The sequence below is a fragment of the Aquila chrysaetos genome, chromosome 2, assembly GCF_900496995.4.
Source record: "Aquila chrysaetos chrysaetos chromosome 2, bAquChr1.4, whole genome shotgun sequence".
Lineage (NCBI taxonomy): Eukaryota > Metazoa > Chordata > Aves > Accipitriformes > Accipitridae > Aquila > Aquila chrysaetos.
In genome coordinates, this window is record NC_044005.1 from 62,534,764 (window position 1) to 62,549,453 (window position 14,690).

General features: G+C 41.2%; 1 protein-coding gene across 6 annotated transcripts in view; it reads left to right on the forward strand.

The window, feature by feature from the left end:
* Window positions 1-2,736, forward strand: part of BVES (blood vessel epicardial substance) — a 59,421-nt gene extending 56,685 nt beyond the window's left edge. For 5 of the 6 annotated variants that reach the window (XM_030042158.2, XM_030042155.2, XM_030042166.2 and 2 more), the window contains one exon: window positions 2,423-2,736. In XM_030042158.2, the coding sequence (XP_029898018.1) occupies window positions 2,423-2,547 (125 nt within the window). In that variant the 3' untranslated portion in view covers window positions 2,548-2,736. Of the gene's footprint in view, window positions 1-197; window positions 302-2,422 lie in introns of all 6 variants that reach the window. The other variant, XM_030042173.1, reaches the window with a different exon arrangement.
* The last annotated feature ends 11,954 nt before the right edge of the window (window positions 2,737-14,690 follow it).

Sequence of the window (14,690 nt, forward strand, 5' to 3'; positions counted from 1 at the left end):
ATGCTTTTATCTGTGCTACAAACAATAAGCTTTGAGTCATTTTCTTAAGACATTGATATAAAGCTTTTTTCAAAGTGTTTAGTAGTGAAAGAGTGGAAAATACTAATTAGAGGGCCCCAAACTACACTTACTAACAAAACTGTGTTTTGAATTTAATTAACGAAGAAACCCAACTAACTGTTTGCTTTTATGTTAAGGAAATAACCAACAAGAGTTCTATAATGCTTACGGAGTGAGTCGTTTGCAGCATGATGTTTTCTGTTGATAACATCACATTAACTCAGCAAGCATCCTCAAAAAGGTATTAAAGTGGGGTTTGTTTATAACATGGTACTTGTGCTTGACATCCATGATCCATCTGTATGTAATTTATTAGTAAATGAAGTCAATGCATCTCTTTTTCAAAAATTTGAGTTAAGCAGAAATAGTTCAACATGATTACAAGGGTAGCTTCACCTAACTTTCAGTCTTTTAGAAAACATTTTGGTATTAGTTTCTATTCAATAATTCTACTGCTTGATAGTCATTCACATACTTAGTGATACAGTCTCTTTTTCTATGCTGCTTGGTTTAGATCAGTCAGATTTGCTGGTCTATGAATCTGTATTTGCAAACTTCTAAGCTAAGCAGGAACGTAGAAAAGGTTTGATTTGGTAATCCTTTTATTGGTATTATCTCACTATGTGTGCTCCCTATGTTATACCCAGCTTGTGGTTAAAAGCAGGATTGGGTTTCATGGGAAATGCCATTTTAATAGGCATTTAAGCTTAGGTCCTCAAGAGAGTGCATCAGAGTAATGTATGGAAGGCCCGGGTTCAGGATCAGACTGTCTCTTCAACAACTGTCCAACGCTGGATTGAGGCATCAATAGACAAGGGGGTTGTATTTGGAGAAAATAAGGGCATGTCTTTGAACCAAACAACCTGGCAGTGTTAGACCCAATATCGGATCCTGTTCAACAGACTTATGGCTTCTTACTTCTGATTTCTGGAGAGAACTAAGCATTTTTTTGTTAAAAAGAGAACCAGTCTAAAAATGGTAATAAACTAGTAATAAAGTAAAAAAGAAGTGGTTAACAATTCCAGTATTTAAAAATGTGTGCAAATAACCTTTATCATGGTAGTTTTTGAATGGTAAAAGAAAATACTAATACATTTTTAACATAAAATGTTCTAAAAAGCTAATTCTGAATAGTGTTTGTGTGAATGTGACTTAAACATGCAGTAATGTGATAACCTGCTGGTCTTGCCTGTAGCTAGTATTTTGTTCTCTGTGTGTAACATATGCAGCACAAAGGAGTCCATCTACATAAGTAGGCTTCCTTAGCAGAGCACTTTACTGTATATCTAATAAACTTTTTTTAAAGTAGTAAGAATAGCCCTGCAATAACAGTTATGTTATGGCTATCGGTGTTTTTTTCAAGAAAATTTGAATTTTTAGCTTGTATACAGACTATCTGTCAGACAGGACCACTACCTCTTGCTCTTTTCTTCTGAAATGATATTTCAAAGATTTCCGTAGTCTTTTTGGTCATCATATGCTAGATGTTTGCAACCTTGTACCATTGTGGTGGTTTAACTCTAGAAGAGGGTACCGAGAGAAAAACTGTCCAAGTGCGGAAGCAATTTCAGAGTGAACAATGGGAAATAAACCTGTTTGGCTGATGTCAAAGGAGCTCTCTGGTTTAACCCTCATGCTGAAAATTTAACTCCAGTAGAGGTAGATTGCAGTGGTAACTTGCACAAAAACTCCATTTAATGTCTTACCAGCAGTGGCCATTGTGTGCGCTCCACTCTGGCAAGCTTTATGAGGCACTGCTTTTCTGAAAGATTGTCTTAGAGCAGCAAAGTCACTGTCACTCAAAAGTTATGTGTCTTTCACCTCTTAGTCTTGTTTTCTCTATGGTTGTTTATGGGGGTATTATATTTTCCATACGTTTTACATTATCTTGCTTTTAAGGCAGTTCGGGCTGTGATCAGGTACCTACCTGAGGTTTGCCCAGTACACTGAGGGATTTTTTTTCACGGCTGAGGCAAACGTAAATACCTTTTGTACTTAGGGCAGTCATTCACATATCGTTTGTGGAGAAGAATTAGTGGGTGAGTGTAACGGTGAGAAAACGATGGCCAGGGACACAGCGTTGGGCACCTCAAGCAGTCAGAATCTGGGGAGAATACTGTGCCTGTGGCCAGCCACAGGGTTTGAACCTCAGAGGCGTTGCTGGTTCGTAGCAGCATGGCTGTCCCACATCTAGAATTTCCTGATGCCTGTGGCCGAATAACAAAGAAACCTTCACTTATAAAATCATCTCACGAGGCAACCAGGACAGGATCATCAGATGGTGTACATTTTGTCACAAATAGGTGTATGTAGCAGGTATGTGTCATTAAATTAATTGGTAATTTCTTTGTAACTGTGGCAGGCCCGGGCCGGACGTCTCCCTACCTGAGAACTTCGGCAAAAATGAAGCCGATAGAAGAAAGTGTTGAAGATGACGTCTTTGAAGCACCATCCGCCGATAAGCTTGAACTCCAGCGGCTGCCTTGAACAGATGTGTCCTCAGGCATATCAGGGCTTGCACAAAGCTACAGTGCAAGAGGGAGAAGCTGAATTTGGGAGGAATCTGACAGCTAAAACCACCTCTCTGTGTTTGAATTTACCACAGCATATGTCAGTGGCTTCTAGATGGAAATGTCACGTTTTATTTTACTTCTAATTAAAATAAATAAAAACTTGTATGGGTTTTACTTTTGTTTTCTGGACATGGGTGGTTGCTTTATTTCAGCTTTGACTCTTGCATCATAAATGTAGTGTGAAGTGGCTGACTAGCCTGAAATTTCTAGAGACTTACTCGGTGGAGAATATCCCAGTTTCATTTCTGTAAGTTTCTTAGAGACCTGTATCTTAGTGTTTTTCTGTGGGAGATTTTGAAACTATGTTTCCAAAGCTATGTTGCTGTTACCTACAGTCATTGTTGTGAGAGTCTCGTGAAATAGTACACAGGCTGTTCTGCGCCTTTTGGTAGGTATTTGCCTCTAATTCTGGCATTTCCCAACCTGACTGCTTGACTCTACAATTGTAATGATGACTTCAATTTTAATTTATCTTGGCCAAATATTTAAATTTAATGTTGCCTTTCCAACCTTAACTTTTTCTACTTTAGGTAACTGTATTACACTGAAGTCTATGCTTTTCCTTCGTCTTATGCATGGAGTGATTGAGCTGTTCTGGATTAACCTTTCCACACAGCAATATGTGAGGTACAAATAACACTTGATGTAGGAAATTCATTTCAAACCTCAAAACTGGGTAGCTGCAAGTACAGTAAAAGTCTCATAATGGGAGGCGTTGGGAAGCCTTTATAAGAGGCACTTGTAGCAGTCCTGTCTGTGATATGTGGAGACATGTAGATGGTAGCTGTACTTCTGTGCTTTGACAATGCTTGAAATTTGTTATGCAACAAATAGTATATTTTAACTAATCATAACATAAAATAGATACTATTCTATTTATTGAATTGGACAAAACTCCACTACATACAATAATAGAAGTTTGGCGTAAACTCTCAAGTAGAGGTGTCAGAGTCTGGGTTTTGCTGGTTTGTGTCATTCCATTTTATTTCTAAAATTTATCCTGACCGAACATCCTTGAATCGGCCTGCATCTGAGTTATATAACCCACTTATTCCCTCCTCAAAAGCTCATGCAATATCAAAACACGCAGTTAAATGATTGGAAGTTTGACCTGTGTTGTCAGCATTCCTGCTTCTGTGAATTTAAATCCAGTATTTAATATTACATCAATATGGCTTGTGGTTCAGTCAGTTTTGCATTATTAAAAATGTTGCACTGAGGTGAGACATACTTACTAATTTGAGTAAATAGGTGTAAAATATCTTTAAGCCACACATGCAAAAGATGGCACATTTGGCTTCTGTTGGTGTTGATGTAGTTTATCATCTAAATCTGATTTAATGTTACGAAAGTCTTTGTAGGTAAAAAAGAGGAAGTCCTCTCGCAGCTGTTCTAACTTATGCACCAGTGTTAGTTGGAACAGCTTTCAGAACCACTGGTTTGATAAATCAAAATGATAGGTAGGATCTCTTGTGAGTCTACTGGGGTACGACTGGGATTCAGCAACTAAAACATAAACGTATATTTAAAATTATACCACGTTTTTAGTCGCTGACTGTCAAATACTAGCAACTGAACAGATTACACCATGAACAAAAATACAGTAGACAAGAAAACTTAATATATTATAAAAATATGAAACATTCTCCATGCAATAAAATGCATACTAAAGGAGAAATACATATCCTCATAACTCCAGCGACTGCTCGGTGTAAAGTTGTGAACTTGTTTAAGGTTTTGGATGTCCTGTTTCTTTTAATAAAAAGAAGATTATTGCAGAACTTTTCAATAGGATAAATGATAGAAATACAGACTTACTGAGGCTGAGACCTCTGCAGGTCATCTGATCTAGCCTCCTGCTAAAGCAGGGTCAACTTCCAAATGAGTGGAAATACTGTAATGATGGAGACAAAAATACTAACAAGTGCTGTTACAGGAAGATGGCTAGGTGTGAGGATCGTATGTCCAAAATGCTTATCTTCCTTCTGGATTACAACACAGCCAGACGTTTTAAATAAAACAATTCTGTGTATTTTTGCAGGTTTTACAAAAGCTGTTCCAAGTAGTTGATCATCAAGCCGTGTCAGTAACACGATGGTGAGACTCGCAGATCGGTGGGTGAAGGCTTCCTTGCTCCCGGCAGCAGTGTCAAGCTCTGTGTAAGAAGTGACGTTTTACTCCCATTCCAGAGAAAATGATCCCTGGGGATAAAACATGTCAGTCAAAAGAAGGATGCTGTCACATGATTTTTAGTGGTTAGGACTAAAAAAAAAATCATGTAACAAACTCATTTGACCGTGCTGAAAATATGCAGAAACCCCTCTCCTTCTCCCTGGATTACAAACAAAAGATCTTTTACGCATAGGGAGCAAGTGCATCATTGGTTCAATGTCTCAAGGCCAGTGGCCATATCTCTGAGGTTGCCTTTTGACTACTTAGAGAGTAAGAGAGGAAATGGGAATTATTTTACTTATGAGGAGATACAGAGAGCCATGTGCTTGTCCTGATGTAATTTTCCCAAACTTCTGCCAGTTTTCAAACTCCTTTAAAGAGGAAAACCAAGCTGGTGGAATAGAGCTCATCCAGTTAGCAATGACCAGAAAACCCAGAGTGAGTGAAGTAAAAACAGCTGTTTCCTTTCTTCTTCCCTCTCCAGCAGAATAATTTCTCATGTATTATTATCAATTCAAGCAACATTCAATGCCTGGAGAGATTGCATCTCCTGAACAGAATTTGTCTTTAAAATCTGGGAGGCCCCGCAGGAGCAGAGCTCTGCGTACCTGTTGTGTATCCCAGCCTCAGGACCATAAACTCTTGTCTGCTGTCTGGGAACAAGAACAAGTCATCTTTACACCTGCAAGCATCACCTGTGCTAAGGATACTACAGCAGCAACACTGCAAGTAATGATAAATAACTGTGTTAATCTACTGGAAGCAATACATTTTATTACCTAAAAGTACATAACTGGAAATTTTAAAATTCCTGATGAATGGGTAAAATTAATAGCAAGTAAGTTTACTTGATAAACACAACTTGCAAAGTCTGTTTATCTCTGTTCCTGTTGTCTCAAATAGAGTTGTTTCTGAGACAACAGAAGTTAAAATAGACTGGCCTGCTTTTCTGTATTGCATGAGGCATCCCTTTCTATTGCTGTTGCAGAAGGTAAGGAAAAGCATCCTATAATAATTCAGATTTAAAGGAGAGTATTTGTGTGCCTGAGTAGAGAGACGATGGGCTGTAAACCCATTGTTAGCTCATTTCAAGGTGTGATTAGTAAATCAAAATAAAACAACATATATTTTAAAATCATAACATCATGTTCTGTTGGTCATAACTGTAACTACTCAGCAGGTGTGAATTATACTAGCAAATAGTTCTTTTTACTAACCAGAATACCTGTGGGGAAAAAAAGGAAGGTACTTCATCAAAATGTATTTTTAATAACTTTTTTCAAGAATTCTGTGATTTCAGTGCATTTATATAAATATAGTAAAACACATATTGAGTGCCATGTTTGTCAGGGAGACTGAATTAAAAGATGTCAATTAGCTCTATCAAGAATTGTCTTAGAGATTCATTTCAGGCTCTGTCCTGCTCTCATAGCAAAGCACTGCTTGTCTCGCTCTTAAATCATGTGGAATGAACTTCACGTGGAGCTGACCCAACATCTCTTCAGCTGTAACTCAGAGGCATGGGAGCTTGCATACTCCTACCCCAGGAGGTAAATCTGCTTTGAAGAAACCGTCCAAAGCTTAAAAAAATTAGTTTGGGCATTTAGAGAGGATTCAGAAAATCGGCTGTAGCCCAGCGCTTGGGAAGTCAGGTATGTAAAAAGTGCTCCAGCTGCGGAGCTGGTCAACCTCTAGACCTTGATTAACATAAAGTAAGGTGCTAGTCACTACCCACATCGCATTTCTACAGGCTGAAAACCAGCTGTCAGGTTCTAGTGGATGGATATTTGCAGTCAATAGGAAACTTAGAACAGGTCAATTCAGTGATCAAAACTATTTCAATAATATGAATGAAGTTTAGATAACCCTGTCTTTTAAATGGTCATTTTATAAACAAGCCCAATGTATTTAAATTTAAAAAAAAAAAAGTGTTGAACTGGTATGCAAATACTAAATGCTTTATTTTTTTCCTATACTATTTCCCTTTAAGAAATAAGTGCAACTGAATTAGAATCTTTTTACGGAAAATAGGCTACTTTATTTGATATATGCATTAGAAAGCAAACCAAAGATCTAACAAAAGAGGTGCTTCAGTAAAAAAAATGAAAGAGTAGCAATGCTGATATAGTTAAAAGGCAAGGGTTTGGTTCTTCAGTAAATTTTTGGCATCTAGGTAGAGCCTATTGCAAAAGTAGAGACTCAGAAATTATCACATGCAGAAGGCACCAATTTCTTGAGCAACATTGCGCATGATAGGCTGTCACAGATACATTCACAAATCATTTGGATGGAATTTCGGGAAGTGAAATTGTAGTGACACATTTTAACCTTATTACTGGAATTACAGCAACAGTTACTTTAATTATTGTTTCAGAAATGTAATCATAGGAAGTGCCTGGGAGTAAAATGTTTTTCCGTCGCTCGTGCCATGTTGGTCACAGCTGCTTCTGATTAAAGGGAATGGGTTCTCAGTACCTAAGGGATTAATAAGAGAAGACAAACCATCTTAATTAATTAGCCCTGACATTTAAGCTTCCTGAGAGCATGATGATGATAATATGAGAGTCATTAGAGAGTGCAGAGAGGCAATACAAAAGCAAAAGTTGCAGCATCATTCAGTATTGATTGCAATACAGTATCTATACTTTTTTCAATAAAGAGAGCACTGCAGAGTGGCTCCACAATGTGACAAAAGTTGTCGGGCTTTTGTTGGGCCATTTAACAGCAAATTGCTTTTCAGTTGATAAAGTTGTTAAGACTACAGGTAGAATAAAGCATTTTCAGTGAGCTTAAATATTAGCTGAATTCTAGTTCACAAGAATATTTACTTAGCACTTACTGAACATAAATTAAGTTACAAATCTAAGTAAGTTACAGCCATGCCTGTGTGTTTGCTAAATACCTCTAGAAGCCTGAGAGCTTGCTTTTCCAGAAATCTCTTTAAGACCCGTAAGTCAGAGCTTGAGTAGAAATCAGGGCTTTGCACAGGGATGGATGTAAGTTGTGTTACAATCTCCAGACACCTACTGTAGCTACCCGATACCTCAAATAAATACTGTCCAGTTGCTGCAATTTACTGTACTTGAATTCCTCCTTAACTTTCTCCTGGGGGATTAATATCTGTTACAGCCACATCCTGATTTCCTGTGCAAAGTGCTTTTGGGATAACAATTCCCCGTCATCCTTTGTAGCAAAGAACAGATCAAAAGCAATGCCTCTTGACATGCATCCACTTGTATGCTATTCCATCAATACTGTTGTGTTCACTGCTACTCAGTGCTCTATTCTGTTCCAGAAAACTAAGGAATTTAATAATAGTATAGACACTGTCTGCCAAAATACTGTGAAGAAATATGGATCTTCTAAGCTTTTAAATTCTGAAGAAAGTATCCTCCTCTTCAATTTTTTTAAAAGTAATTTCCCTGATCACACCACCCTCTGGAGTTTTACATAGTGCTTTTTTTATTGCTCAGTGTGCTTGGGCTTCTCTCCAAATGATGTAAAACACACAGCAGCAGGCAAAATGGCTTGTGGTGAAGGGATGAAACAAAACTGATAGTATATAAAATGCTCTAACACAATGAAAACACATTTCTGTTCTTATTCCATTCATGTGGAGGTGACTTAAGATGACAGGTTTGTCTAGACAGAAGTAAAAGAAAACCTGGGCAGCTATCTGATTGCAGTTGCTCAGACTGGGCAGGTTCATTTACTGCAGAGGTTCATGTAAATGGCAAAAGGGTGAGAACCAGCCCTAATGCAGGTGTTAGTAAACACAAACCAATCCTCCTTTTTTTTTTTTTTCACTTTACTAACTTGTGTTTGCTACACAAACAAGTCTCTATAGTTTGAGGACATGGATTTCTATTTCTAGTAGACCCTCAGCTGCCAACCTGACCTGCTTGCTGGGGGCTGAGCTCTAGGACAGTGGGGAGAGTCTGCCAAGGCAGACAGGTCCCATGTCCCTCTTGTAATGAGGAGCCCAGAGCTGGGCACAGTACACCACCAGGCTGAGTGTGGCCTCAGCAGTGCTGAATGGAGGGCAAGGATCGCCTCCCTCAACCTGCTGGCAATGGGTTCCTGAGTGGAAGAAAGCAAATGTCAGTCCTATCTACAAGAAGGAGGACCTGAGGAACTCCAGACTCGTCAGCCTCAGCTTAATTCCTGGGAAGGGGATGGAGTGGATAATCCTGGAAACAATTTCCAAACATTAAGGTCAAGAATGTGATTGGGAGGGATCAAGATGGATTTATGAAAAGGAAATCCTTCTTGACCAACCTCATGGCCTACAGTGGACTGGCTTAGTGGATGAGGGAAGAGCAGTAGATGTTGTTTATCTTGATTTTAGCAAGACTGTTGACCCTGTCTGCCGTAACATCATCACAAACAAGCTGATGAAATATGGGCTACGTAAGTGGACAGTGGTGGACTGAAAACCATCTGAACTCAGGCTCAGAAGGGTTGTGATGGTTGCCAGTCACTAATGGAGTAACCTTAGAGTCAATGCCAGAGTCAATACCGTTTAACATCTTCATTAATGACCTGGATGATGGGACAGTGCGCACCCTCAACCACCCTTCAGACAATACAAAATTGCAAGGGGTAGCCAATAGACCAGATGTTTGTGCTGCTGTTCAGAGAAACCTGCACAGGCTGGAGAAATGGGCCAACAGGGATCTCCTAAGTTCCATAAAGAGAAGTGCAAAGTCCTGCACCTGAGGAGGAACAATCCCATGTACCAGCGCATGCTGGGAGGCAACCAGCTGGAAAGAAGCTTTGCAGAAAAGAACCTGAGGGTCCTGGTGGACACCAAGTTGAACATGAGCCAGCAATGTGCCCTTGCAGCAAAGAGGGGCAACAGTATCCTGTGTTGCTTTAGAATGAGTATTGCCAGCAGGTCAAGGTGGGGATGATCCTTCCCCTCCACTTAGTGCTGGTGAGACACATCTGGAGTGCTGGGTCCAGTTGTGGGCTCCTCAGTACAACAGAGATATGGACATATCAGACCAAGTCCAGTGAAGGGCCACAAAGATGATGAAGGGACTGGACCATCTGTCCGACAAGGAGAGGCTGAGAGAGCTGGGACTGTTCAGCCTGGAGAAGAAAAGGCTCAGGGGGATCTTATCAATATGTATAAATACCTGATGGGAGGGAATACAGAAGATGGAGCCAGGCTCTTTTCAATGCTTTTTTCATTGTTTTTCCTGTAATGTCATTCCTTTTCTCATTTTCATCTGTTTTCACCATTTAGCCAGACCTTTTCTGTACTCCTTTTCCAGCTTGGTTTCATAAGCAATGTTTTTATGAAAAGTTTTTCAAGAAAAATCGTTATGAAAAGATTTTTCTATAAAAAAGAAGTATCTGCAAATACTTACTTTGGCTTTCAAGGAACACTTTCTGAGGACTACTGCTTACTGAAAGCTGACTTAGAAAACCAAACACCTATCTGTGTTTCTCTCTCCACCATTTCCTCCTCATATAATTTTTCAAAAGTCATCACAGGACTATGAAGAGGGGATAAGGGAATGTCATACTTTAAGCCCAGCTGGTAACAAAACACCGCAAAGCTGCTTGCTCAAACCTCCTCCCCCACTCCAGTGGGATGATGATGAGAAAATACAAAGAAAAGCTTGTGGGTCCAGACAAGGACAGAGAGGGATCACTCACCAAGTATGGTCATGGGCAAAAGACAGACTCAATCTGGGGAAAAACCAAAATCAATTTAATATACTACAGATCAAATAAAAATAAGGATACTGAGAAGTAAACCCAAATCTTAAAACACCTTCCCCCAATCCCTCGCTCCTTCCAGGCTCCACTTCACTCCCAATCTTCTCTCCCTCCTCCCCCAATGGCACAAGGGGACAGGGAATGGGGGTTATGGTCAGTTCATCACACGTTGTCTCTGCCGCTCCTCCCTCCTCAGGGGAGGACTCCTCACACTCTTCCCCTGCTCCAGCGTGGGGTCCCTCCCATGGCAGACAGTCCTTCACGAACTTCTCCAACATGAGTCCTTTCCGCAGGCTGCAGTTCTTCATGAACTGCTCCAGCGCGGGTCCCTTCTCCGGGCTGCAGTCCTTCAGTCCCAGCCTGCTCCAGCGCGGGCTTTCCCATGGAGCGGCGGCCATCTTGGGGGGCATCCATCCCCCTGCTCCGGCGTGGGCTCCTCTCTCCCCGGGCTGCAGGTGGGCATCTGCTCCCCCGCTCCCCTCCCTGGGCTGGGGGGGGACAGCCTGCCATCTCATCACGGGCTGCGGGGGCAGCCCCTCCTCCCCTCCTTCCTCACTGACCTCGGTGTCTGCAGAGGGGTTCCTCTCACATCACAATCTCCTCTCTGCTGCAGGTTCCCCTTCTCAGATCTCTTCTCCCAGAAGCGCTACCACCATCACTGACGGGCTCAGCCTGGGCCAGAGGTGGGTCTGACCTGGAGCCGGGGAAACTTCTAGCAGCTTCTCACAGGAGCCGGCCCTGCAGCCCCTACTCCGCTTCCAAAACCCCGCCACACAAACCCAAAACAGGGAGGAGGGAATCCCTTTCAAAAGGCTGCAAATTTGATTTTCTAGTCCACAACCTGTTCCCTTAGGCTGCTTCTCCATGCAGGAGTACTCAGGAGAGCTGGCAGGTGACACTGCTCTTTGGCTGAGTAGTTAGCTCAGACTTAGAAAGGGCATGTAGCGTACCTGCTCCTGGCTAAATGGGATATACAGGGGGTACTGTCCCGATTTCTAAGGGCTTTGGGACGAGTGTGGAGGTGTGGTGCGTACAGCCACTTCCAGGGGAATGAGACAGAAACCCTTTGCACTGCTCAGAGACAGGACTTTAAAGAGATCTTTTTAAACATTAGTTAAATGTAACAATCACAGCATTATTGTTCTGTTGACATTTTCCCACCACATCTCCACCACCGTTTCCTTTTCCTGGAGCACACAACCATTGGCCTGTGCCAAAGCACAGCTGGGACTGAGCTGGGGGCTGGGCTGGGGGAAACAGGGTTTTTATCTCAGCGTGGGGATGGCACTAGGACCAGCGGCAACGGGGAAACCCAGGTGGAGATGGCTGGTTCATTTGGCTGGGTACGAGGAGAGAGGAGCGAGCCGAGGCAGCAGGAGCAAATCAGCACGTGGGTGTTGTAGAGGTGATCTCTGTCTTCTTGGAGCTGAGCTGGATCGTCCTCTGTGCTTGGGAAAATCCACTGAAGATGCGTTTGCGAGGTAGGCTTAAACTGCTGCTGCGGTGGTGCGTGTCTGTGGTGGTTGTTACCTGTGGGCTGGGGAGAGGTAAGTGATCCTGAGCACAGGGCAAAGAGTCTGCGTAGTCCCTGCAGCTTGTACCTCCACAGGGGTTTGTCCTTCTTAGAAATAAGGCCAGATTTAGTCCCGTGTTTGAGCTGGTATTTCATCTTTGTAATTGTAAGGAGGAATTGCAATGATACAACTTTGTCTAAAATCAAAAGATGCTTGTGGTGAGGACGGGAAATTTGAGTTGCTCTTCTGGAAACCCTATAGAGAAACGAAGCTCACACAAGTCTTGTTGGGCTTGTCTGGCTACCTGTCTGTTTCCTGTTCCCTTCCCTCTTTCCTTCTTTGAACCAAACCTGGAAGTAGGGAGAGTTATCGAAGGAAACTTTATTATGCTCATTTGTAGACTTTTATATGGTCACTACTAAACTGTATAATTAGCAACAGCAAAAAAACCTTGTGTTGACATAAGTTAGCATTATATTTGGAGGAATAACTGTTTAATAGATTACTGCTTCTTTTGACTTAAAGTGTATTGAATAGAAAATATTTTTTGCACGCATGGGTTGTAAAACACCTTACAGAATGTGAAAGTTTAAATTCATATCCTTACTTAACTGTCAAAGGGGAAATTGTATTACCTCAATATAAAAAAGTAGAGTTTTAAAGTTTTGGGTGTTTTTTTTTCCCCGCAAAAAACCCCTCGCCTGGTGTGTCTCAGACATCCTTTAATTATATAAACCTAGTACTATGAGGTCTTTTTGAGGAGGGCAGCAGAAGTAAAAGACCAAGAAAATGCATTTTTATTGTGTGATTCCTGGAGAACTTGGGATTCTTCTCGATACTGTGCAGCAGACGTCTGCTGCCTTGTCCTAGAAATGGGGGGTCTGAGCCTTTGCAGGTGAAAAGTCAACAAAGACCCCTAAATAACCTTTTAAAGCAAACCTGTAACAAGATGAGTGGGGTTTATTTTTGTTTTGTTTTAGTGGGCTGAGAACCCTGGTTTTTGTCACAGAACAGACAACAGTTTGGGTTCAACATATTTAGTTTGTCCTAAATGGCATGTGAATACATAGGTGGTATGTATCCATGGAATTTTTCTGTTGTGTTCATTTAAATCAGTCAGTCGGAGCTAATTACAGTTTGTCTACAGGTTGCGTACATTGCATTCAGCTCAAACCAGTTATTTTTATATTGACTGTCTTAATAGATGGAGACTCTGCTAAATTGTAGATCTTATCTCTACTCATCATAAGTATCTCAGAAGACCTGCTTTCTGAATGTTATGCTTATGTTATGCTTTCTGAACGTTAGCTTAAAAATGGAAGCAGCAAAGAGAACTGAATTGGTAACTCTTCTCTGCTGCAGGTCCCTGGTCAGGGTCGGGGAAGGTGGAGCTGGGAGGCAGCGTTATGGCCAAGCCTGTTCCTAATCCGCTTCTAGATTGTGCTCAGCTGCAGCCTGATGGCATGACTGCAGCTGAGCTCTGATCCACTGCCAGACGCTGTAACAGAAATGAGTTATGTGTGAGAGCACCCTGGAACTTGTGCTGGTTTGCTCAGCAGAGGAGAAATCTAAAAATTGCTCGTGTTGCAAGACAAGAATGCAGACAAACAGCAGCCTCTACTGGGGAGAAACCTCCCATGCTTTGTGCAAATGCTGTCGGTATCAGTAGGAAGCCAAAAAAATTCAGTTAATTGGAAGGACATTGATTTGGCAAAGACTGTGGAAGTGCAGGCGAGCTTCAGGCTTGGTGATGAGCCAGATGAGCTTACAGTGTGTCTCATGGTGCCCAAAGTAGGTGATGGAGGTAACATTTCTCTAGGCTGGGGTGAATAAGTATAGTTCTGATCATAAACTTTTGGGGAAAACTACTAAAATGAACAGAATTGTTTTGATAATTGGTAGATCTGTAGGCTGCCCCTGCACAACTTCACCAGATAGCTATTCCCATTAAAGAAGCACATAGCTACAACAGTGCACCACAGGCAACGGTGCAATTTAAATCTCCCATCTCTCTTCCTGATTTCTGTCTTCCTCTTGGAGATGCTTTCTCCACCTCTCTGAGTTAGATGCAGTAGAGCCTACTGAAGAAAGACAAGGGAAAAATCAATTGTGTAGTAACTTAATCATGTCATGGAAAGAATGATCACTAAGTTATTTGTGTCTTGAAGCAGTGGATCTGAGTTCTGCTCTTGTCCAGCATCATATTTATCATGCTATACAGTGCATTTGGAGGCACTAAAAAGTACTGACTACTGAAAGTAATGGAAATCCTCAAAAGAGTCAATCTGAAGAAAGGAGATGATGTACATAAACAGTACAGGAAATATTTTAATGGCTTCTGGAGTGGGGAAAAAAATGATTATTTTTTTTTCCAAAGAGGGAAATGTTTCTGAAGAACTTCTACTGTCATCTGGCACTTTCCAGCACTAAACTAAACTTCAGTTTGGAAAATCAAATACTCTTATGTGCTTCCTTACGCTCTTTTTGTTTTTCTTACCAGCTCTGTTGACTGAATGCTATGTATATTAACTTTAATGCACTAATATCCAAGCCCAGCTCTGGCTTGTACTATGAAGAGAAAAAGATAACAGCTATTGAGCTGTTATTAAAGGAATCTTTGGCATCTGCAGTATGGCTCTTG